The 26,099-nt window shown below is 42.5% G+C and overlaps 1 protein-coding gene across 1 annotated transcript in view; it reads left to right on the top strand.

The window, feature by feature from the left end:
• LOC132536367 (pleckstrin homology domain-containing family A member 2-like) overlaps positions 1-26,082 on the top strand; it is a 48,563-nt gene extending 22,481 nt beyond the window's left edge. Inside the window, exons 2-4 of the mRNA XM_060184114.1 lie at positions 11,883-11,939; positions 23,508-23,556; positions 25,507-26,082. Coding sequence (XP_060040097.1) covers positions 11,883-11,939; positions 23,508-23,556; positions 25,507-25,727 — 327 coding nt within the window. The 3' untranslated portion in view covers positions 25,728-26,082. The remainder of the gene's footprint in view (positions 1-11,882; positions 11,940-23,507; positions 23,557-25,506) is intronic.
• Positions 26,083-26,099: the final 17 nt, after the last annotated feature.

Raw genomic sequence — 26,099 nt, 5'->3', positions numbered from 1 at the left:
ACCTGGAGCAATTTTTCATGTGTTTGTTGGCCTTTGGATCTCTTCTGTAGTGAATGTTTTGTTCATATCCTCTGCCCATTTTTGGATGGGTCATTTGCTAAGTTTGCTGAGTTCTTTATATATTTTGGTGATTAGTCTCTTGTTTGATGTATGGCATGTAAAGATCTTCTCCCATTTTGTGAGGGGTCTCCTTGTTTGTGTTATAGTTTATTTGGCTGTGTATAACCTTTTCAATTTGATGTAGTCCCATTGATTTGTTTCTGCTGTAGTCTTCCTGGCAATTGGGTTTGTATCATCAAAGATGTCCTTGAGGTTTAGGTGGGAAAGTGTTCCACCAATGTTTTCTTCTAAGTTTTTGATAGTTTCCGGTCTAACATCCATGTCCTTAGTTCATTTGGAGTTGATTTTTGTCTCTGGTGAGATAAAGTGGTTCAGTTTCATTCTTCTGTATGTTTCAACCCAGTTATCCCAGCACCATTTATTGAAGAACTTCCTTTCTCCATTTAATACTTTGGGCCCCCTTATCAAAGATTAGATGTCCATAGTTGTGGGGGATTAGTTGTGGGGTTTCAGTTTTGTTCCATTGGTCTGTGTGCCTATTTTTGTTCCAGTACCAGGCTGTTTTGATAATGATGGCCTTATAGTGTAATTTGAGGACTGGGAGTGTGATGCCTCCATTTCTGTTTCTTTTCCTCAAGATTGTTTTGGTGATTCTAGGTGTTTCCTGGTTCCAGATAAATGATTGCAGTTTATATTCTATTCTCTTAAAGAATCTTGGTGGAACTTTGATGGGTATTGCGTTAAATGTGTATATGGTCCTGGGGAGAATATTCATTTTGATGATATTGATTCTTCCAATCCATGAGCATGGGAGTCTTTCCATTTCTTGGTATCATTTTCTATTTCCTTGAATAGTCACTCATAGTTTTCAGTATACAAGTCTTTTACTATTTTTGCCAGGTTTATTCCTAGGTATTTTATTGATTTTGCTGCAACAGTGAATGGGAGTGATATCTGGATATCTTCTTCTTCAGATTTAGTGTTTGCATAAAGAAATGCTACTGATTTTTGTACATTGATTTTGTAGCCTGACACCTTACTATATTGCCTAATAACTTCCTGGTTATGTCAGCTTAGCTGAGGACAACTTCATAGAACACATTAGGGAGGTACCATTATCATTTTTAATTGAAGTAACATTGGTATGGAACATTCTATAGGTTTCAGGCATTCAGCACTATATATCAATATCTGTACATTACAACATATGCTAACTGCTAAAAATCTTTCACCTCTCATGATCCCCTTTACATGAATCAGCCACCTCTCCCCCTTGCCTTCCAGAAGGCACCATTTTATTCTCAATATCTATTTTCGAACCTTTTCCAGCTGCCAAATTGGGAGATTTAATAGTTTGTGAAAGCACTTCCATAAACTCTGAAATACTTTAGAGATGATAATTGTTTTAGATATTTTTTTTTACTAACCTGGGTCTTCTCAAACTGTAATGTATGTGCTCAGCCAGGTGCCCCACCACGCAGCCCTGAGATGGTATTTGTTAAGAAAAAGTGACATTGGAGGCCAGGTGGTGGTGTACCAGGTTAAGCATGCACATTACAGTGATTCAAACCCCTGTTCCACACTTGTGGGGGGGCGGGAGGCTTCATGAGCAGTAAGGCAGTGCTGCAGGTGTCTCTCTTTTTCTCTCCCTCTTTATCTTCTCTCTCCCCTCTCAATTTCTCTGTCTTATCTAATTCGAAAAAATTACTGTGGATAGTGGTGAATTCTTCATGCAGGTACTACCCAGTGATAACCCTGGTGACAACTTTAAATAAAAAGGTGGTGGGAATGGGGATACAGAGCTCTGGTAGTGGGAACATTGCAGAATTGTATCTCTATTCTTTGTAAACCACTAATAAAATATATAGATATAAAATAAAAGGGAGTTTATTTCATCAAAGATGTCCTTGAGGTGTAGGTGGGAAAGTGTTTTACCAATGTTTTCCTCTAAGTATTTTATTGTTTCTGGTCTAACATCCAGGTCTTTGATCCATTTGGAGTTGATTTTTGTTTCTGGTGAGATAAAGTGGTTCAGTTTCATTCTTCTGCATGTTACAACCCAGTTTTCCCAGCACCATTTATTGAAGAGAGCCTCCTTCTTCCATTTAATCCTTTGGGCCCCCTTATCAAAGATTAGATGTCTATAGGTGTGGGAATTTATTTCTGGGCTTTCAATTCTGTTCCACTGGTCTGTGTGCCTATTTTTGTTCCAGTACCATGCTGTTTTGATGATGATGACTTTATAATATAGAAAAAAAATAAAAAGGGAGATCTAATGACACCAAGGTGGATGGGGGATCAAGAGAGGACAGTGTTAGAGATGACTGTTCTATTTCGACTATTCGTCAGCTGGAGAATGAAGAAAGTATCTATGGATAGTCTACTTTCCTTTAAGCTAGAATCAAGTGCTGGTAGAACTAACTACAGGTCGCATGGAGGAGAGGTGTTTGATACTAAAGCAGCAGGTAAAGCTATTGTTCCAGGTCACCTAGTGTTCGGAATAGCGTGGTTACTTGCCTTTTGGTTATTCTCTCCTGCTGGTAAAGAGGAAGGCTGTAGAGTGTGGGGCTAAAGGAATTGTGCTTCCTTCTATTCTCATCACAGCGCCCTTCCTGTTCAAGTCCTTCCTGAAAGAAAATTCGTGTCTGTTCTGGGCTTGTGGTGGATCTGACTGTGGTTTCAGCTGATGATGGGCAATCATGGTGGCTCAGGCCCTACCTGTGGGATTTCCCTGTGTATTTCTTTTCTCCTCCTCCTCTCACTGGTTAACCAGGAAGCTGGTTTGACTACCTACTGTCTTCTTTGTTGTCTGCTAGGCACCCCAGAGGGATATAAGGGAAGGGAAGGGGGTAACAGCACTTCTCCTTCCTTCTCCCTCTTCCCTTCTATTCTCTGGATCCCTGGTCTTTTGGAATTTAGATCCCAGAAGCCAGTTTGACTAGTTTCTGCCCCACCCATATTGGGAAACTATAGAGGGCCTCTTTGGTGTAATCTTGCTGGTCCTGCTCTTGCATTTACCTTTCATTGATAGTCAACTTGTAGATAATGAGCAGGTCTGGTACAGTTGAAGAGTTGTCTCATGGGACGTGGCATGGGGTATAGGAAGTGGGCATGAGATTTGAGATTTGGGAAGGACTCGGTTCCCGTACTGTCCTGAAGTACTCATTGCCTATATTACCTTGGATAAGTTGCCCTATCTGCTTGATCTTAACTGTCTCATCTATAAAATGGGACTATTAGGATTAAGTAACAATGTACAAAAATATATCTTTTCCATCCATAAAATGGGACTATTTTTTATTTCTACATTTCCTTTTATTTTAATTAATTTATTTATTTATTCCCTTTTGTTGCCCTTGTTTTTATTGTTGTAGTTATTATTGTAGTTATTATTGATGTTTTCGTTGTTGGATAGAACAGAGAGAAATGGAGAGAGGAAGGGAAGACAGAGGGGGAGAGAAAGATAGACACCTGCAGACCTGCTTCACTACCTGTGAAGTGACCCCCCCCCACCTCGTGAAGCAGGTGGGGAGCCAGGGTGGGGGGCTCGAACTGGGATCCTTATGCCAGTCCTTATGCTTTGCGCCACCTGCTCTTAACCTGTAGCGTTACCGCCTGACTCCCATTTCCTTTTATATTTTATTTTATTTCTTTATTGGGGGATTAATGTTTCACAGTTGACAGTAAATACAATAGTTTGTATATGCATAACATTTCTCATTTTTTCATACAATACAACCCCCACTAGGTCCTCTGCCATTCTGTTCCAGGACCTGAACTCCCCTCACCCACCCACTCACTCACCCACCCCGGAGTCTTTTACTTTGATGCACTACGCCAACTCCAGTTTAAGTTCTACTTAGTGTTTTCTCTTCTGATCTTGTTTTTTTAACTTCTGCCTGTGAATGAGATCATCCCATATTCATCCTTCTGTTCCTGACTTATTTCACTTAACGTGATTTCTTCAAGTTCCATTCAAGATGGGCTGAAAATGGTGAAATCACTGTTTTTACTCTGAAAATGTCCAATAGTTCTAGTTTATCTTTCTCTTCATTTAGCTCCTTTGTTTCTATATTGATTTTTCTGCCTGGATGATCTGTCAAGTTGAGAGAGTGAGGTGTTGAAGTCCCCTACTATTACTGTGTTGCTGTTAATATATTGCTGTAGCTCTTTCAGTAGATGTTTGATGTATTTAGATGGCTTCTCATTGGGTGCATAGATGTTAATAATAGTTAAGTCCTCTTGATTGACTGATCCTCTAAGCACTAAATAATTTCCATCCCTATCTTTTTAAACTGTATTTATTTTAAGGTTTTTCATGTCAGATATGAACATAGCTGTTCCTGCCCTTTTTTTCCTTTTTTTTTCTTTTCTTTTTTTTTTTGTGGTCCATTGGCTTGTATGGTAGCTTCCCATCCTTTCACTTTGAGTCTGTGTTTGTCTTGTTGAGTTAGGTGGGATTCCTACAGACAGCATATGGCTGGGTTGTGTTTTCTGATCCATCTTCTTACTCTGTGCCTTTTAATAAGTGAATTCAGGCCATTGACATTTATTGATATTACAGATCGAAGGTATTTTATTGCCATTATTGTAGATTTTTAGTGTTCTGATATATGGCATAAAATGGGACTGTTGAGGGATAAACAGCAATGTGTAAAAACACCTACCAGCAAGTCTGGTTCAGAGTAGACTCTAAATATATACCAACTTCAGTCTCAAGCTGTGGCTTACCAAGGCACCAGATTAACATTACAATTTAAGGATTTTGTCTTCATTTGGCTCCTTGAGGAAGTCATTGCTCTAAATTGAGTCTTAGAGGGTGTATGCAGAAAATGATGAGGCATCAATAGATCCTAGTGCTGACAGCCTGTGAGTTTATGAATCTGTGGTTCAGCCATCCATATGCTCTTTGTTTCTCAGTAGGCAGTGGGAAAGGACACAGTAGATACATTGGTGATTTCCTTTTATTTCAACAAGAAATAATGTTTTTTAAAAAAGAAAAGAAAAAGGTCTGAGGGGCTGGTCAGGGGTGGGGAGGAGCTCACCTAGTTAAGTGCATAGGTTACCAAGGTTACCATGCACAAAGGTCCAAGTTCAATTCCTAGGTCCCCACCTGCAGGGGTACAGTTTTATAAGTGGTGAAGCAGTGCTGCTGGTGTCTGTCTCTCTATTCCCCTTCCCTCTCAATTTTACTCTGTCCTATCAAATTAAATAAAGTTTAAAAGTCTTTTTTTTTTTTTTAAGAATAAAAACAAGTTTGCCATGGGAGGTATGCCACATCTCTGTGTGAGCACTTCTGTGTCTTCCTTGGTGATGGAAAATGATAAATCTTTTGCTTTCCACTCATGGTGAGTAGAAAGTTTTTTGAATTCCTTGGAGGCAGAACAAAATCAAGTGTTTGCAATGGCTTTATAAAACCTTTATTTATTTATTTATGGAAAAATCAGAGTATCACTCTGGCACATGCAATACGAGGGATTGAACTCAGTACTTCATATTTTTGAGTTCAGTACTTCAACCACTGTGCCACTTCCCAGGCCATTTATTATTTTTCCTTCTTTCTTTCCTCCCAGCCTCCCTCCCTCTCCTTCCCTCCCTCTCTCCTTTCCTTCTTTTTTTTTTCTTTCCTTCCTTTTCCCTTCCTTCCTTTTTTTATTAGATAGAGACAGAGAAAAATTGAGTAGGCAGAGGGGGATAGAGATAGAAAGAGACAGAGAGACACTTGCAGCCCTGCACTACCACTCATGAAGCTTTACCTTGCAGGTTGGGGCCAGGGGCTTGAACCTGAGTCCTTGCACACTTAACCAGATGTACCACAGCCTGGCGCCCACCCATTGATTATTTAACAGGAACCTGTCCTATGCTCCAGAAAACTGAGAAGTTCGTAACTGTACAGATTGCACCTGCTTTTTTTTTTTTTTTTTTTTTTTTTACCCTTATGCACAGTTGCTGCCAGTCCCATGTGGTCCTGGAATCTCCTTTCCCTTTCCCTGCTCCCTGCCCTGCTCTTTTTCTCCCTCCTTCCCATTTACGGCTTGCTCAGCATCCAGGGTCACTCTGGGCTGTGTCTGGGCGTGACCCTCTCTCTCCATAACTGCTATTTCTCTAGTGCAGAATCAGCTAAAGGGGCCATCCAGCGTCTGTGGTAGTGGTCCTCAAACCCCGTAGCAAAATGGAACGATCTACAGGTATCCAGACCCTAACCCAGTTGAGTTAAAGCTGGGGATGAACATGGGTATTAGTTAAGTTTCCCTCAGGAGATCCAGATAATTAGCCTTACCACCAACTTACGTCCATTTCAAATACTCTCATGTCAGATACTTCCTGTTATCTTAAGCTCATTCTTTAATTTCTCTCACTGGGTTTTAGCCCCACTTTTAGTTGGGACTTGGTCTTTTTCTTTTCCTCTACCTATTTCTGCCTCTCAGGGATCCTGCTCCAGGTCTTGGAACCACAAACTCAAGTGACACCTAAATTTGAAACACGAACAAGTCTTTCAAATAAACCTTGTTTCCCTATTAGTGATTGGAAGTTGTTTTGATCTTCTGGGTATTGCTCTGAGTTTAGCAGACTGGTTTGGGAACTCTGCCAGCATGAAGATATATTTTTAAAAAAATATTTATTTATTTATTCCCTTTTGTTGCCCTTGTTTTATTATTGGAGTTATCATTATTGCTATTGATGACATTGTTGTTGGATAGGACAGAGAGAAATGGAGAGAGGAGGGGAAGACAGAAGGGCAGAGAAGGACACCTGCAGACCTGCTTCACTGCCTGCGAAGCAGGATGGGATGGAATGGGACACAGTCTTTTGGTGGTGGGAATGGTGTTTATGTACTAAAAAAAATACAAAAATTAATAAAAATGTAGTTGGGGTGATTGTTCAGTGGTAGAGCTCATGCACAGATTTCTGAATTTGACCATGACCCTACATTTAAAAAAAAAAGTTCATTGTGTAGAGGAATGATTCCACTTATATTCTCAATGTGCTCACACTCTATCTAGTAAGAAGAGATACTCGCAGGGAAATACACTTGAATACAGAATTTGGGCTTAATTTTGTCCCCTAGACCAATTGTTCTCAAGCTGGGGTTTATTTAGGGATCACTGGAAAACTTTTCTTTTACAAAAAAGTACATGTTCTGAGTACATTCTCTTTAATTACTGTTTGGTGCTTTGCATGTGAGGTTTGAACTTGGACTTTTTAAAACAAATGTGCTTCCTGGGAGGTTCTGATGTAAACCAGATTTGGAAAAGGGCTGGTGTATGTGAATCTGGAGATAGCGGTGGTTGGAATGGACTGCAAGGGTAGAAAAGGTGGATTCTAGTGCTGACCTGTTGAGGAGAGGGCATGAATATGGCTTCTGGCCACTCCAAACCCATGACCCAAGTGCTGTCTCTTCATGTTCCTGTCCTTGACATCTGGCTCCTGAGTTTCTCGCCTCTGGCATGTTGCACCTTTTTCCTTGACCAGGAAGTGTTTGCCTAGGGGTGCCACCCTGGCTGTCACCATTAATCTCCTAGGTCCAGTAATTGGCGTGACATTAAGCTGTCACTTCAGATCAGACCTCAGTGACCCTGGAGCTGTTTGCTTCTGTTATTCATTTCTCCCTTGGGTGGGGAGGAAGGCTGGGTGTTTTCAGACATTTGTCATACTTTCCTGGCTTCTCATGGTTGAGTGGTGGTACATGTGAGCCCCAGAGCACACCATGGGTTCCTGTTGATGAGGGAAATGGAGTACCCTGGGGTAAGTGGGCCTGGAGAACCTCTCCTGTGTCTTTCTGAAGGCAAAAACTCCAGGCCTGGGCAGGAAACTGAGGGTGGGTGGAGCAGCCCAGAGGGGTGGAGGGGATGAAGTAGTTGAAATCTGATCAACTCCTATCTGTCATTACGTCTTGGTTAGTGTCCTAATGGTTCCCCAAATCCCACTTCATCACTCATAATTCAAGATGGGGCTCTGGAGGCCTTTGGGCTATGGTTTGGGGTGAGGAGAGTGAGTTGTGCAAGGCCATCCCTGAGCCTTGGCATGTGCATCTAGTAATTAGCATTACGGGTGGGGAATGGGAACCACCATGTGCTGGGCATCCTCCCTGTTATTTTCATGTAATTTTCACAAGGAGTCCATGAAACGGCCTTATTATCCCTGTTTTCTATGTAAGGGCAGTAATGTAACTAAAAATTCAGCTGCTCAGGCTTTTCAAATTATACCATACTCGTTCCAGGATACTGGAGTAGAAATCAAGAAGTCTGAGTTCAGGCTCTGCTGCCAGTTATGTGACCTTGAATGAATCTCCTCACTCAGTAAGACACTTGCCTCAGTTATCAAATGAGGAGGAGGGTAAAAGGAGGGATCCTGTAGGTTAGATGCTCTATTTTCTACAGTGGCCTGAGGCTCCTGTGTCCCTGGAGGTCATGTCTACACCTGCCTCTTTGTCAGTCTCACTCTGCCTTGAGCTGTCTTTTGGCTGGTGTGTTTTTTTCATCCTCTTAGGCAGTGGCAGCTACTCTCTGCCTCTTGGGGACCTGTGACTTTCTTTATGGACCCTGACTAAGGAGCTACTCGACCTGTTTCTCTATACTCAGTAGAGTTTTCCTAAAACATATGAACAAAATACAGTCACTATGTAGCCAGAAAAAACAAATGTGAAAATCAATCATCCATACTTGAAATGCTAGTTGGGCTGTAGCTTTTAGCTTATCCCACCCACCTCATTAGCCAATAGAGGGGGACCTCCTTCCTAAACCACTCACTCCAGAGAGTCTGGGCTCTGTGAATTCTTTCACTTACGAATAGGCCATCTATACATTTGCTTCAAAAATGATGTATGTTTATTTAGATGACTGAGCATAGAAGTACACTTATTACCATCAAATATGTTAAATATCTTAAAGGCAGTTTCCTGGAATGTCAGAACCTTTCACTGCTAAACTTCAGGAAATTCACAAAATTCCTGTTTTCCAAGATTCACCTCTTGTGTTGTTGTGAAAAGACCCCAGGTAATAAGAATTTCAAGGCTGTTCTTTGAAGTTTATGGCAAGGGTTGGAGGTCTTAAAGAGCTATATAGATGGTTCTCAGGTTCACAGGGGAGTGGATTTTTCAAGTTAAAAATGAGAAATTTCATAGCTGTGATTTCTAATCTGGGATTTTTCCCCCCTATGTTCTATGTTATATAATGACTCTGGTTACAAATTTTAAAGTTTAAGTTTTTTCCACATGCAGAGCAGTTTTTGGACATAAAGTGGGTGCCCTACAATTGTATACCTACCTGGAATAGAGTCAAATCACACAGGTTAAGGACTCATCTCTTCTGGTGCCAGTCACAAGCCTCCTGTGCTTTTGATCAACTGACTATCAATTGGAAGTTTCTGTGACCTACTCTCCCTTCATTTCAGCTAATTTGCAGGAGTGATTCACAGAACTCAGAGAAGCATTTTCCTTACTAGCCTACCCATTTATTAGAAAAGCATATAACTTAGAAATAGTCAGATGAGAAATACATAGGGCAAAGGGCTTAACAAAGAAGTTTCTGTTCGTGTAGAGTTTGGGTCTGGCATGGTGGCATGTGGGGGCATTCTGTTTTCATCACTCTGGAAATCTTTGAGTTCTGTCCTTTTGGGGGGGGTTATAGAGGCTTCATAGGTATGATTTGTAAATTCATTGACCTACGATGATTGAACTCAATTTCCAGCTTCATTTCTTCCTTGGAAGTGGGTGGGGGCAGGGTAGGGAGAGCCTGAGATCTTCAGCCCTTTAGTCCCATGGTGGGTTCTTTAGCTGACCAGCCTCCATTCTTAGGCGATCTTGGAACATCCCCAAAGTCACCTCATTAATATGACAGAAGTTGCCATGATCACTTAGGGAATTTCAAGACTTTTAGGAATTTCCCAGCAATGTGGTAGAACCAAATAAGTATTATATCACTGTCATAGCCACTATTCCAGTGTCTTCATTGGCTAGTTTTTGACAATGAAGAAATTAGAAGAACAAAGAGATTATATAAAGGACCAGAAAGGTAGCTCATTTGGACCGTGCACTTGCTTTGTCATGTGCATGACCCAGGTTTGAGCTAGACTCCCACTGTACTGAAGGAGGCTTTGGTGCTGTGGGCTGTGGCATCTTTTTCTTTGTCCCTCTATTACTGTCTCTCTTTCTTTGTTTATTTAAAAATTTTTTAAATTTATTTAAAAAAGGAGACATTAACAAAACTGTAGGGTAAGAGGGGGTACAACTCCACATAATTCCCACCACCAGTACTCCGTGTCCCATCCCCTCTCCTGATAGCTTTCCTATTCTTTAACCCTCTCGGAGTATGGACCCAAGGTCATTGTGGGTTGCAGAAGGTGGAAGGTCTGGCTTCTGTAATTGCTTCCCTGCTGAACATGGGTGTGAGAACGGAGAGAAGGGGAATCAGCCTGTCATGGTAAAGTCCCAGTGATGATGACAAAAGTGAAAGAGATTATGCCAAGGTAGAATATTATTCAGACAGATGCCTGTGCATTTCTTATTGCCTTATTAAACTATTTACTTGGCATTTTATGATAGTCAGACATTTTGTTTTGTGTTCATAACATCCCTGTGAAATAAATGGAATATTAATTTTTTAAAAAAGATATTTATTGGATAGAAACAGAAATTGAGAGGGAAGGAGGAGATAAAGAGGGAGAAACAAAGAAGGACACCTGCAACACTGCTTTACCACTCATGAAGCTTCCCCTCGCAGGGGCTTGAGCCTGGGTCCTTGCACATTGTAATATGTGTGCTCAACAAGGTGTACCCTCACCATGCCTCCTCTTTCTTTCTTTTGTCCCTCCCCTTTTGTTGTCCTTGTTGTTGTGGCCTTATTGTGGTTATTATTGTTATTGTTGATGTCATTCGTTGTTGGATAGGACAGAGAGAAATGGAGAGAGGAGGGGAAGGCAGAGGGGGAGAGAAAGATAGACACCTGCAGACCTGCTTCACTGCCTGTGAAGCGACTCCCCAGCAAGTGGGGAGCCGGGGGCTTGAACCGCGATCCTTACGCAGGTACTTGCGCTTTGCGCCACATGTGCTTAACCCACTCCGCTACCACCCAGCCCCCTACTCTTTCTTTTTAATGACTTATTTATTTATGACAAGAGAAAGAGAGAGAGAGGGGAAGAGAGAGAATATCAGAATATCATTCTGGAACATGCAACACTGAGGATTGAACTGGGGACTTCATGCTTATAAGTTCAGTACTATAGTCGTTGTACCACCTCTTAAGACATACACTTTCCATGGTTAGAATATCACTAGTAATAATATTCTAGTAATAGAATACCTCTCTTCAGTAGATAAAGTCAAGGCTCACGTAACACATAGCTATGGCAAGAATGGTGACCTTTTGTTTTTTGAACAGGACAAGAAAGTGAGCCAAAGAATGGGTAAGTGACTGCAAAGTCAGTGAGTGACACCAAAAGAACTAGAATCTCTCTCTCTCTCTCTCTCTCTCTCTCTCAGCACTGGGGCCTCATGCATGCTTGATTTCACCACTCCAGGACTGACATTAAGAAAAGTTATTTTTTATTCCAACTATATAAGAGAGAGAGAGAGAGAAAGAAAGAAAGAAAACGAATCACCATAGCACCCCCCTCCTACACTGTCTGTGATGCCTCCCTGTATCTGTGCTGTGCTGCTCCCATGTGATGCTAGGGTCAGAAACTAGGTATTCCTGTATAGGAAGGTGCACACCCTGCTGGGTGAGCTGTCACTCCACTTGAAGCTTTGGTCTCTTAGTACAGCTTCTGTAACCTCACATCACATCTTTCTTAAAATCAATCATATGTGTATGTATGTCTTTCAGAACCTGGCAGTTGGGGCCGGAGCCGTTGGATCTTTGCAGCTGACCTACATCTCAAAGGTAATGTTGGCCTGGAGCTCTGGGAATTTCTGTTCTTTAAGTAGCTTCAGTGTATGACTAAGAGGAAGGATTAAACCCTTGGGGTTGTTGCATGGACATCAAAGGACTCCCCCTTCCTCATTTTTGTATATGGAGGCCTTACAGCTGATGGGGGTCTTAGGGGAGGAGGTATGTAGTTGCCAGGTTCCTGGAACCCTTCTCTCACCCCCCTACATTACCATTGCTGAATGGCAGTGTAAGTGATAGTTGGAGTAGGGACAGATCCCTTTTTGTAACTGGGACAAAATGAACAGAAAAAGAACAACAAAAACCCAGTAACTATAAAAGATTCTTTCCCATTGTGTGTGTGTGTGTATGTGTGTGTGTGTGTGTGTGTGTGTAAGCTTTCTTTTTTTTTTTGTACTTTTTAAAATATATTTATTTTCCCTTTTGTTGCCCTTGTTTTTTATTGTTATTGTAGTTGTTGTTATTGATGTCATTGTTGTTGGATTGGACAGAAAGAAATGGAGAGAGGAGGGGAAGACAAAGAGGGGAAGAGAAAGAGAGACACCTGCAGACCTGCTTCACCGCCTGTGAAGGAACCCCCCTGCAGGTGGGCAGCCAGGGGCTTGAACCGGGATCCTTAACGCTGGTCCTTGCACTTCACACCACATGTGCTTAACCCACTGTGCTACTGACCGACTCCCATACCATAGCTTTCTTAGTTGCTCATTTGTCATGAGAGAGAAAGAGAGAGAGAAAGAGAGAGAGAAGGATAAATACCCAATTGTTGGAGGGAAGCAGGTTAGGCCCATGGAACCACTGAGGACCTCCAGTTTACTCCCCAGAACTTCTGTCATGGCACCTTCTTGAAATAATTACAAGATACTCTATGATCAGGTGTGCGAAGTTTAAAGTTCTTTATTAACAAAGACATGAGGTAGAAATTATGTAAAAGTGATATTTAAGGTGCAAAGACAGCTTGTGGGGAAAGAGTCCCATGAGGGCCAAAAGAGAATATGGCCAGAATATGTGCATTTGACCTTTTCTTATATGCCAATCTATGACATACCTGGGCTAGCTTCACATTAGTCTGCTGAGATCACCAGGTGTGGTTATCTTACTAAAACTCCTCTGACAGGGGTCAAGGCGTTCCACATCAAGGTACTTCTAAAAACTTCCCCACTACCATTTCCTGGTGCTTCCTTTAAGTTCTCCCCACTGGCATATGGGAACATGTGATAACATGTGATGAAACAAAGTGTCCATGTTCTGGCTATTCAGGATTCTAGATCTCCTGTGCCTGTGCTGTCCATAACAGGATGATCTCAACTATAGGAGGGATTTAAGAAACAAGTCTCATGGGGCTTAGGCAGTAGCACACCTAGTTGAATACACATATTACCATATTATTTATATTGTATATAGAGGGAGAAATTGATAAGGAAGGGGTGAGAAAGGGAGACAGGGTAAGGGAGAGAGACAAGCAAGTCTTTGCCATTTGCAGAGGGGGAATCTTCACAAATGATGAAGCAGTGCTGCAGGTATCTTTCTTTATCTCTTTCTATCTGCCCTCCTCAATTTCTCTCTGTCCTATCAAATAAAATAAGTAAATAAACACTTTTTTTTTAAAAAAAAGAAATACAAACTGAAACTTGGACTGGGTGGAGTGTACTACACCAAAGCCAAAGATACTGAGGGAGGAAGGGGGAAGAGAGGGTGTGAAGAGGGTCTTGGGGTATTAATGTACCTGTTTGTCAACAACCATACTGTAAACCATTAACCTCCCCCCATAAAATGGAAGAAAATAATATCCTCCCCAAGTAAACAGGAGTAGGTCACAATGAGCTGGAGACTGTACTGGCATTTAATCAGTCACCTAGATAGGATTACTGCAGAGGGGATGCTAAGAATGCTTCCGAACTTCCTTTGATGTATGAGGAAATGATGCGGCAGCCAGATAACTTGCTGCAGAGTCTGGCTAGCAGGAGGACAGGCCTTTCCCTTATCCTCTTCCATGCTGGGACTTGGGGAGTGAAGCCAAGGGCTGGTTGGTGAAGGCTGCACTTAGCATCTGAGTTCAACTTCTTATCAACTTGTGCCTGGAGCATGTACCAGTACTGCCATGTGATGTATCAGACATTAAAAAACAAAACAAAACAAACAAAGAAACAACTGGGGGGCAGTTGGGGAGGAGATTCAGTGGGTAGAATAAAGGACTTGCAAAGGAGTGGCCCCCGGTTCAATCCTTGACATTGCATATGCCTGTCTGCTGTGTGTGTGTGTGTGTGTCTGTGTGTGTGTGTATAAAAATAAATCTTTAAAGGACAAGAAAAAGAAAGGAGGGTGAGGTAGGGAGGAGATAATATATGCCAAGGACTTTCATGCCTAAGGCTCTGAGATCCCAGATTCACCACCATATGCCAGAACTGAGTTGTGTTCTGGTCTCTCTCTATATATGTCTCTCATTAAATAAATATAATTTTAAAAATAGAGGTTCTTTAAAAACAAAACCAAAAAAGGATGTGCATTTAAGAATGCAAAAAAGGAACTCTGTGTGCAGTGTGTAGAGCCAGGTGTGCCTGGCCTGCACTGAGGTTCCGGAAGTCCTGTTTGCTGCACACCCCCCTCACTTCAGGCCTCTCGGGGACTTCTCCTTCCGCTTCGCTTCTAAGGTCTCTCCCCTCTGGGGGTTGAGATGAAATGAGCTGGGCAAATGCTCTAATCTCAGTGACTTTTGAGTCCTGTTTTTTTTTTAAATTTCTTTATATTTATTTTGGATAGAGAGATGAATTGATAAGGAAAGGGGAGGAGAGGGAGAGAGGGTAAGGGATAAAGAGAGAGACAGACAAATAGACTTGCAGCCTATTTCACAGCTTGTGAAGCTTCCTCCTGCTGGTGGAGACTGGGACCTTGAACCTAGGTCTTTGTGCACTATAATATATGTGTTTAACCAGGTGCACTACAGCCTGGCCCCTGGGTCCTGTTTATACTGAGCTTTGGGAGTCCCTGGTCAGTGGACGAGTCTGGAGGCAGAAAGCCTGATGGAACTGGCAGCAGAGTTGGTGGACAGAGGTGTGTCCAGGCACAAAAGATGCAGGGCAGTTGTCTGAGTAGATTAGAGAGAGAAGATGGTGGCCTCGGGGAACGAGGATGGCCTCTGAAGGCTTCACCAGCACAGCTGTGGGCAAGGGGTGCATGCCGTGTGATGAGAAACCAGGCTGCCGCCCAGACCTGGCAGTCCTGGGACCTGGGTCCTCTCCTTCCTCGTCTTGTCTTGTCTTGCTATAGCTCATGAGATTATCTCTCAGGGAGTTTTGAGAAAGAATTCATGGAGGAGAATTCTCTGCCCCTGCTCTCAGATTGAGGACAGAGAACCTTAATGATATGAAAACTCCAACCTCCCTCCTGCATGATAGGGTGTGAGGGAAAACTGTATATTGGATGGGGACTCATCAAATCTTTGTGTATGTGTCACACAGAGAAATGTTTTGAGAATTTTCAAAGTTGCTTCATTGACAAAGGATGGGTCTGCCTTTCAGCTCTTTGTGGGAGAGGCAGGCTTGGATGGGTTTTATTACAAAATCCACAGCTGGTACTAGACCATGTTACACTGGGTTCAGGTCCTTTAACTCTTGCCTGACCTAATGCCAGAAAGCAGGGGTTTCCCTCAAAAAAAAAAAACAAAAACATTCAGCCACAGTACTGGGATCAAATGCAACATTGCAAACTTTTCTTTTTGAGCTCGTAGGTCTTCCTTCCCATAGTAAAGTTTCCTACCCCCCTACCCTGTGGCATATATATGGAGAGAGAGAGAGAGACAGAAATGGAGAGACACTTGCAGCACTGCTCCATCACTAGTGAAGCTTTCCCCTTGCTGGTGGGGATTAAAAGCTTGAACCTGAATTGTCATGTATGGTAACGTGTGCTGTACTGGGTGAATCATCTCCAGGCCTCTAGATTAAAGTGTTTAACTGGTTTCACCTGGCTCGTGGTCTGTGTATGGTCTTTCTGTCTTCTGTTCAGGCTCTTCCTTCCTTCTTTCTCTCTCTCTCCTTTCTCTTTCTCTCTTTCTCTCTCCCTTTCTTTCTCTCTCCCTTTCTTCCTCTCTCTCTCTCTCTCTCTCTTCCTCTCTCTCTCTCTCTCACCCAAGAAATACCCAGGGCCTTATGCATGCACATTTTAGAGACTAGAAAATAGAGGTGAGAGGGAGAGACACCACAATGCAGTTCTACCATCTATGGAATGCTTATGTGATGGCCAGGACCTGAACTTAGGACCTTGAACCTGCTCTGGCTGAGCTATCCCCTGCCTCCCACAGCTGTTTCTTGAGGGCTAGTGTTGCAAAGATTGAATGCTTCAGAGTGATGAAAATTCTCCACTTAATGTCATCCAAGCCTTTGATGGAAATGGGAACCATTTCATAGTCAGAGAAGGAAATAACTGAAGATGGCCTTTAGTGCCACCTTCTTCCCATTTTGCCTGACGACCATTCTCTTTCACAGACAGCCCTTACTATACCAGCCCCGGCATCACTTCATCAAGGCCTTGCCTTCAGCTTACAGGGAAGACCTTCCTGGAATAGTGGTTCCAAACATTTTCTTTAGAGGAGAAGGGTTATGTATCCTTTTGAGAGTCTGATGAAAAATGTGGACCTGTTTTCCACTTACGTATATAATATACCTTTATTTTCCCCTGGAGTTCTAGGACTCACTGACCCTTTGAATCAGATCCAGAGGCCACCATTAGAAACCTTGGTCTGGCAAGATAACTCACCTGGGAGTGCATCTACTTTGCCTGGCCTTCCAGTGCACCGGGGAAACTTCAGTGCTGTGGTGTCTTCTCCTCTTTTTTCTTTCTCTCTCTCTCTGTCTCTTTATTTCATCTAAAAAAAAAGTCAGCCCAGAGCAGTGAAGCCCAGAAAGAAAACAGAACAAAATTTAGATAAATAAAAACAAGTAGTCAGTAAAAACTTCTAACCAGCCTCTGTAGAAATGGTTTCTTCCCTTGTTCTGGATCCCTCTACACTAACCAGCATCAGTCTGCACACTGGGGCAGGGCTGCACCAGAGCTCAAGGAAACTTGTTCTGTTGCTGTTGCTTTTGCCACAAGGCCCTTACCCTACTTCCAGGTGGTGCCAGTTAGCAGTACACCCAGGAGTTTATAGCTCCTGTGGTCTGTTTTTGATCTGATAAGAGCAAGTTCCTGAGACTGTTGAGCTATGGTACAACCTCATCTATGTCATTCTCTGAGTGACCTACGCCAATTTCTCCTTTATGTCATTGACTTCCTTTTGCTGCTGCTCATTCAGGGCCTGCTGGCCAACCCCTCTTGTGCAGCTACTCAGCTGATGACATCAAGTCATGTAAATGATTGCACTTGGCTGTTCTCTCCAGACTCAGTGATACCTCTCCATCCTCTCTCTCTGTCTCTCTGTCTCTCTGTCTCTCTTTTGGGCTGGGGAGGTGAGTCTAGTACAGCATATCTTCTCACTCTCTATGATTTCCTTCCCCCCAGTCTGATCACCAGAATGAGGCAGGACTAGGAATGAGTAAGGTTACACCTCTAAAGGAGGAGGCGTTCTATTTCTGTGGCCACCAGGATGTCAGTGGGGAAGCCAGAACTACCTCTCTATGGTAAATGAGGTTCCTACCTTGGTCTTTCTTTCAAGGAACACAACAGGAGGTGGGGGAGGATACCATTCTTTGAGTATAAGAAGAGACCAGCAGGACTTTGTGAATTAGGAAGCTCAGCAAAGATTGAGGGGCTTAGCCTTGCTAACCAAGCTATAGGAGGAGAATGAGAATAGATACTCAGTTCAGCAAGAAGCTGCTTAGCCAACATTCTGCCTGTAGTAAATCAAAAGGGATGAAGCAGATTATAGGTTACAGCTAGGCCTGCAAGAAATCATGCATAGAGCTAGGACTGAAAACAGAGTAAATATATAGATAGGAGTAAAGAAAGGATGAAAGAAAAAGAAAGAAAAAGAGAAAGAAAGAAAGAAAAAGAAAACGAAAGAAAGAAAGAAAAAGAGGGAGTTGGGCAGTAGCACAGTGGTTAAGCACAGGTGGCACAAAGCACAAGGACCGGCATAAGGATCCTGGTTCAAGCCCATAGCTCCCCACCTGCAGGGGAGTCGCTTCACAGGTGGTGAAGCAGGTCTGCAGGTGTCTTATCTTTTTCTCCCCCTCCCTGTCTCCCCCTCCTCTCTCCATTTCTCTCTGTCCTGTCCAACAATGACAACATCAATAACAACAATAATAATAACTACAACAATAAAACAACAAGGGCAACAAAAAAGGAAAATGAATAAATAAATAATAAAAAAATAAAAATATTTTTTAAAAAAGAAAGAAAGGCAGGCAACCCCTAGCAGATATATTTGAGATTGAGTTTCTGTAAAAAACACATAGTGAGCAATCTTACAGTGCAGGCTGCTGATAAATGGTGGTCAACATGGACTCGCGGACTGTCATCCAACCTAGATGAAAAGCACCTGCCTGTGTGCTTGTTCCTTCTTTTCTGGGAGAAAGGACAAACATCCTAATAGAGAGGGTTCACAGTGCCCAGCTTTTTGATGCCACTCAAAAACTGAAGGTAGAAGGGAAGCTACAAGATGAGTAGTTTCTGAAGACCAACCAGCTCTGCGGTGATTGTGATGATCCATGAAGCAAGGGCAGGACTAGTGTCAGTTTCTGGGGGGACTAGGTGGTGGCTGAGCCCCTCAGGAAAGGGGGTATCCAGAGACAGAACTGAAAACGAATCACCAGCAGATCAGAACATCAGATATAAGCAGGTAAAGCAGATATAAAGCAGGTCACTATAGTCCAAGGGCCTGGAACCCAGAAAACACAGATGGCTCAGGGGCCAGACCAGGCAATCATGGCTCTGCGGTGCATATTGGATTCTGGAGGTGAAGGATTCTGCATCCTGAAATCATGAAGACATGACTAAATTTGAGGACTCTGTATCTGAACTCAAGACACGTGGGTTTATCTTTGGTTAAATGATTTTCCAGGATGATTTAAAGATGTTCAAGGACTGGATAGTTCAGTGGTAGCACATAGGACCTACATGCAGGAGCTCCCAGGTTCTTTCCAGCCTCTTGTCTACCACAGTGGCACTGGGGCCTCTCCTAGGCTGTCTTTTGAAATATATACATGTATATGTGTATATGTATACACACACATATTTTTTTCCCCAGGAGCTAAGGAGGTGACTCAGTGGTACAGCACATGCCTTGTATGTATAAGATATTACTTCTCCAACTGTATAAAATGGCAGAGAAGTACTGTGGTCTCTCAGTTAAAAGAAATTATTCTTTAAAAGATGAAAAATCAGGGAGTTGGGCAGTAGTGCAGCAGGTTAAGTGCACATGACATAAAGCACAAGGACCAGCTTAAAGATCCTGGTCTGAGCCCCCAGATCTCCACCTGCAGGGGGGAAGTCACTTCATAAGTGATGAAGCAGGTCTGCAGGTGTTTGTTTGTCTTTCTCTCCCCCTCTCTGTCTTCCCCTCCTCTCTCAATTTCTCTCTGTCCTATCCAACAGCAGTGACAACAATATCAATCACAACAATGATAACAAGGGCAACAGAAGGGGAAAAAAGGCCTCCAGGAGCAGTGGATTCATGGTGCAGGCACCGAGCCCCAGCAATAACCCTGGAGGCAAATAAATAAATAAATAAATAAATAAATAAGAGGTGGAGTGGTGGTACACTCAGTTGGGTGCACAGTTACCATGCTTGAGGGCCTGGGTTCAAGTCTCCTTTCCCTACCTAAAGAGGGGGAAAGCTTCATTGGTGTTGAAGCAGTGAGCAGATGCTTCTCTTTTTTCTTTTCTTTTAAATTTCTTTATGAGGGGATTAAAGGTTTACAGTCGACAGTAAAATACAATAAAACTATTGCATACCATGCATGCCATTTTCCAGATAGCAATTCAACCCCCAGCTTCTCTTTTTTTCTTTTCCTCTCTCTTCCTACTCCCTCTTTATTTCTCTGCTCCAGCAAATAAAAGAAAGAGAAAATATGAAAGAATGGCTGCTGGGAGTGGTGGATTCACAGTGCAGGCACTGAGCCCCAGTGATCACCCTGGTGGAGAAAAGAAAGGAAAGAAAATGAAAGGTGGTTATAGGCATTCTTACCTCCACCTCACATCATAATAAACATAGCAGAATGTGTTCATATCCCTACTAAGTATAATTGTTTGGATATAAATACTGGAAAGGATTTGAATCATTTCACTTTTGGAATGATTTAGTAATGAGTTTTTTTTTTTTTCTAACCAGGGCACTGCTCAGCTCTAGCTTATAGTTGTGCAGGGGATTGAACCTGAGGCTTTGGAGCCTCAGGCATGAGAGTCTCTTTGCATAACCATTATGCTATCTACTTCCACCCTGAGTAAATTTTTTAAATATTATTATTTAATTTATTTATTGGCTAGAGACAGAGAATAATTGAGATGGAAGAGGGAGGTAGAGAGGGGGAGAGAGACACCTGCAGCCCTGCTTCATCATTACTCGTGAAGCTTCTCTCCTGCTGGTGGGGACATGGGGCTTGAGTCCAGACGCTTGGATATTGTAATATGTATGCTCTGTCAGGTGTACCACTGCAGTCTCACTTAAATTTTTTAGAGAGAGGGAGAGAGGGAGAGATATAGGGATAGCGATGGGAAGAGAGAGGGAGGGAGGGAGAAAGAGAGAGAGTGACAGAGCTTGGGATCAAAAGAGAGAGCTACCATAATACTAAGACTTCCTTCAATGCAGCGGGGGCCAGGCTTGACCCTGGGTCACACACATGGCCAAATGAATCACCCATTTATTTCGGAATTGGCTCTGATTTCTTGGCAGCTGTCTTGCACATCAGCTCACATCTTGTGAACTAAGAAAATAGAAGGAGCTAGTTATTTTCAAATGCGGTGACATTTTTGTGACTGGTTAATTGAAACATTAATGAAATTGACTTAATGTGGCATCTTGTAGGCCTTTAGTTAAACACTTGTCAGAGTAAACCAATATTAAATCACTAATAAAAAAATACATGTCCAAGGGGTTGATATGTTCTATGGATATTAAATGAAATATCCACTTTTATTTATTTTAAAGATTTATTTATGAGAAAAAAGAAGGAGAGAGAGAGAGAGAGAAGAGAAGAGAAGAGAAGAGAAGAGAAGAGAAGAGAAGAGAAGAGAAGAGAGAAAAACATCCCAGAGTGTTCTTGGCACATATGATGCTGGGAATTGAACTCAAGACTTCATGTTTGGAAGTCCAATACTTTATCCACTGTGCTGCATCCCAAATTGCTAATGAAATATTTATTAATGTTGAGGGTTCCATATTTTTGTTTGTTTGTTTTCTTTTACTATTTTATTTTAATGAGAGAGATGCAGTGAGAAAGGCGCAGAAAGATCAGAGAATTACTCAGCTCTGGTTTAGTGGTGCTGTCTATATTTGTCTTATGAATCAGAGGCCTGCATTTCTTTCCCCCAAATCTCATGCAATTTTGTAGGCTCCCATGAAACTGCACAGACTTGCAGTAATGTTTTTTTTTTCTTTGTTTTTCCCTTTTGCTGCCCTGGTTTTTTTTTATTGTTGTTGTAATTATTATTGCTGTTCTTATTGATGTCATCATTGTTAGATAGGACAGAGAGAAATGGAGAGAGGAGAGGAAGACAGACACCTGCAGACCTGCTTCACCACTTGTGAAGTGACTCCCCTGCAGGTGGGGAGCCGGGGGATCGAACCAGGACCCTTAAGCCAGTCCTTGCGCTTCGCGGCACATGTGATTAATCCCCTGTGCTACCGCCCAACTCCCAGGACTTGCAGTAATGTACCCATAACAGTGAGCATGGCACTGCCTATGTTTATGTGCAGAGTGGGAATTCAAAGGAAACAAGATGTCAGAAGCTATGAATATTTCCTCCTTGATTGCATAGCTTGTGTGTGACAGGATGGCTTATAAACCTCACTTGTACCATCATACTGTTACCCCTGTTTGTAGGAAACGGGGGTGGGGGGGTGGGGGGCACACACTGGGACACTTGGGATTTGAGCTGGAACTTCTGGCGCCAAAGCCAGCCTTTGATCTTTTTATAGGTCATTCCACTAGTTCCCATCTTGAGTATGTGGGATAATATTAATTTTGATGAGGAATCTGAGCAGTTCTACAGAAATAACTAACTAGGACAAGGACCCAGACAGACTGGTGGGTCTGTCATTATGCACCCCATGGCCACTGAGAACCCTGAAGAGACTTTGATTTTGACCTGAGGTTTTCTTTCAGCTACTGGCTTCCCTTGTAACTCCCCCTGCCATAGCAAAAGCCCTCAAAGCCCCTAGGTGAGAACATGTAAGAGAATGCAAGAGGCCAGAGAGGGGTGGAGAGAATTATTTCTGTGGGAGGACACATGGTGATGTGTGAATGGTTCTTTGCCGGTGTCCTGGGGGAGGTGATTGCCTCCTTACAAATTCCTAACACAATGTGGGAGGCTTGCTCCAGGGAGATTCAAGGACCCTCACTTAGTCTTGGTAGGCATATGATGGAACATGAGTCCCTTTCCTTTACTCTGAGTGAGTGAGGTGAACTACTGTTTGACATACATACATACATACATATATATATATATATATATATATATATGTGAGGGGTAGGATTGAAAAAGCATAACTTAACAAAGCAGCACTCTATCCAAGTGAACTATTTTGTAGGCCCTCCATTTAACTATTATTCTTAAAGATGTTTTGCATATAGTGACCCAGGAGGTGTCACACTGGGTAAATTATTAGACTCTCAAATATGAGGTTCTGAGTTCAATTCCTGGCATCACATGATGCTCTAATTACCTCTTTCCTTCTCTTTTTCATTAATACAGTGTTTGTGTGTATGTTATATATATTCTTCTTTTTAAAAACAATATTTATTTATGATAGAGCAAAGAGAGAGAACCAGGGCATCACTCTGGCACATGTGATGCTGGAGATAGAACTTGACGAGGGCGGGGGGCGGGGGGCAGGCAGTGACACACTGGGTTAAGTGCACATAGTACAAAGCACAAGGACCCAAGCAAGGATCCTGGTTTGAGCCCCTGGCTCCCCACCTACAGGGGGGCCACTTCACAAGTGGTAGAGCAGATCTTCAGGTGTCTGTCTCCCCCCCACCCCCACCCCCATCTCTCTCAATTTCTCTCTGTCCTGTCCAAGGTAAAAAAAAAAAAAAAGGTTGCTAGGGGCAGTGGATTTGTAGTGTAAGCACAAAGCCCCAGTGATAACCAAGAAGGCAAAAATAAATAAATAAAATTAAAAAGAGAACATGTGATCTCATGCTTGTTGGAACACTGCTGTAGCCACTGAGCCATCTCCCAGGCCACTTATGAGGAAGAGAGAGATACCACAAAATACCACTCTGGCATATGATGTGTTGGGGATTAAACCCTGGACCTCAGGGATACAAATTCAGTGTTTTACCTACTGAGCTATCCCCATCCTATTACTTGATCTTCTTTACATACGAAATATTTTATAATTAAAAAATGGGGGAAATGTTTTATGGCATTATTAGGACTATATTCATGATTCTTTTCTTTTTCATTTAGGTGAGCATAGCTACCCCAAAGCAGAAACCAAAAACTCCATTTTGCTTTGGTAAGTACTGAGGGTGGGTTTTCCGGACATTTCTATAGCAACTTCCTCTTTTGTGTGAAAGTAGTCCTGTGATTCCATGTGACTTAAACCCTGTGTGGATGAATGCCTTAAGTCACAGAGATACTTCTTGGCCTCAACTGCTACTTTCCTTGGTTTCACTGCGAAGACTAGATTCATAAGACAGAGGTGCAGGGACCAGCTATGTGCTAAGCTGTTTGACACTGAAGGGCAAGGTACAAGGTGTCAGCTAGATGTTTCTAGAAACCCTCATCACATAGCTGAATAATGGTGTGCTCAGAAAAAAAAGTGTGGATTTTGGGGAGTCCAGAGGGGGTGGTAATATCAGCAAGTGGCTAGTAGAAAGGGTCGATCATGTTGAAAATTCCAGTGTTACTAAATAAGTGACCATGTTGGGGTGTAATGTAGGAAGCAGACACTCACCAGATGCCTGGAGTCATTGAATCATCAGTATTTATTCAGCTTTCATTCTGTTCTTAATATTGTAACAAGTGCTGTAAGCACATGCTAGCCAGTTGCTTCTCTTGTCTCTCTCTCTTGATTCTGAATACTAGCTCCATTTAGGCTGAGAATATTCATCTGCTCTAAATTCTATGTCCTCAGCATAGAGAGTGGTTCCTGGCACATAGTGGGTCATCAATATATATATTTGTTGAAAGAATGAATGAACTGGGGCTGGGCAGTATCACACCTGGTTGAGTGCACAACAAGGATCTGGGTTCAAGCCCCCAGCCCCCACCTGCAGGGGGAAAGCTTTGCAAGTGGTGAAACAGTGTTGCAAATGTCTCTCTGTCTCTCTCCCTCTGTATCACCCCCTTCCTTCTATTTCAGGCAGTCTGTATCCAATAAATAAATAAAGATTAAAAAAAAAAAAAGAATGAATGAACTAATGAGTTTGATGCCCTCCCTCATGATGCTCACTTCCTATAGCACAGACTTACTTATGTTAGGAGAATAAAGAGGTCTCTTGAGCTGTCCTCTCTTCCTAATTCAAGTTGGTTCAAACTTGTATGGAGACCCATGTCTTTCAAATATTATTGCTAAGCCAAAAAACTGCTCAACATTTTGTGGTCAGCAGATAGACAGAGAGAGAGAGAGAGAGAGAGAGAGGTACCCAGAAGTACATTGCTTACGTAGTGTAGTGTAGTGTAGTGTAGTGTAGTGTAGTGTAGTGTAGTGTAGTGTAGTGTAGTGTAGTGCTGTGCTGAGAGGAAAGAACAGGTTGAAAATGAGGTCAAAGTCACAGATTAGATCGTAGGCAAGCTTTGTTCCTTTTTCCTACTATAGACAAGACTCCTAGCCCAGACTAGTTATATCAGCGGAAACAAGATTCACTGGCTTCAAAACTATATATAATAGCATCAGGACTATAAATTCTTCATATCTCTTAAATATAAATCAAGCATGTGTCTTGTTGATAGCAGGTTGTTGTCAGATGCATTTTTTTTTAACTAATGGAACAACCAACCAGGGTCTTGTGGTGATGCATCTGGTTGAGTGTATATGTTAGTGTGATAGGACCTGGGTTCAAGTCCCTGGTCCCTGCCTGTAGGGGGGAAAGCTTTATAAGTAGTGAGGTAGTGCTGCAGGTCTCTCTCTCTCTCTCTCTCTCTTTCTCTCTCTCTCTGTCTTTCTCTCTCTCTTTCTCTCCATTTACATCTCCTGTCCCCCTCTCAATTTCTGTCTGTATCATAAATTAAAAAAATAAAATATTAAAAACATAGAGAGCCCTTGTAGCCTGCTGCTTCCCAAATATTTAAACAAAAAAATATTAATTCCCTGGGAAATGTCTTCACCTGTTTTGTGGGGGGATCATTTTTTTATGCTTCTTGAAGCACCTTAATTTTGTGGAGAACTTTTTTTTTTTTTTTGGTATGTTGTGTATAGTCTGAGCTGAGTTTTTCTTTCTTCTCTCCCATAACTTTTTTTTAGTCATCAATGCCCTCTCTCAGAGATATTTTCTTCAAGCCAATGACCAGAAAGATCTAAAAGACTGGGTTGAAGCCCTCAACCAAGCCAGCAAAATCACGGTAAGTATGTGTGTGACTCTTCTCTCTTCTGAAGAAGGTATGCATCTCTGCCCAGCACTTGACTTCTTTGGAGCTGGAGGGAATCCAGATGGCAGCAGGGCCTTTCCCAGGGGTGTGTTCTAGACCCTGTCTCCCTACCTCTTCATCTCCTTTGCCTGACTCACCACAAGGTGAACTGAGAGTTTGAGTTTAAATCAAGTGCAAGGGGAAGTTTATGGAATGTCCCCTTTGTGTTTCCTGAGGATTCTTGGTCAATTAGGTTTTGGTTTTGGGTCATTCTGGGATGCTGAATCAGAGGGTGATGGGATTGGAAATGGATTGCTGACTAAGAGAAATAAAGATAAAAACATATGAGAGTGGGAAGTCGGGCATTAGTGCAGCAGGTTAAGCACACATGGCATGAAGCGCAAGGACCGGCGTAAGGATCTTGGTTAGAGCCCCCAGCTCCCCACCTGCAGGGGAGTCGCTTCACAGACGGTGAAGCAGGTCTGCAGG

The sequence above is a fragment of the Erinaceus europaeus genome, unplaced genomic scaffold, assembly GCF_950295315.1.
Source record: "Erinaceus europaeus unplaced genomic scaffold, mEriEur2.1 scaffold_765, whole genome shotgun sequence".
In the NCBI taxonomy this organism is placed as follows: domain Eukaryota; kingdom Metazoa; phylum Chordata; class Mammalia; order Eulipotyphla; family Erinaceidae; genus Erinaceus; species Erinaceus europaeus.
Note: the sequence above shows the minus strand (reverse complement) of the source record. Positions and strands in the feature narration are given on the sequence as shown.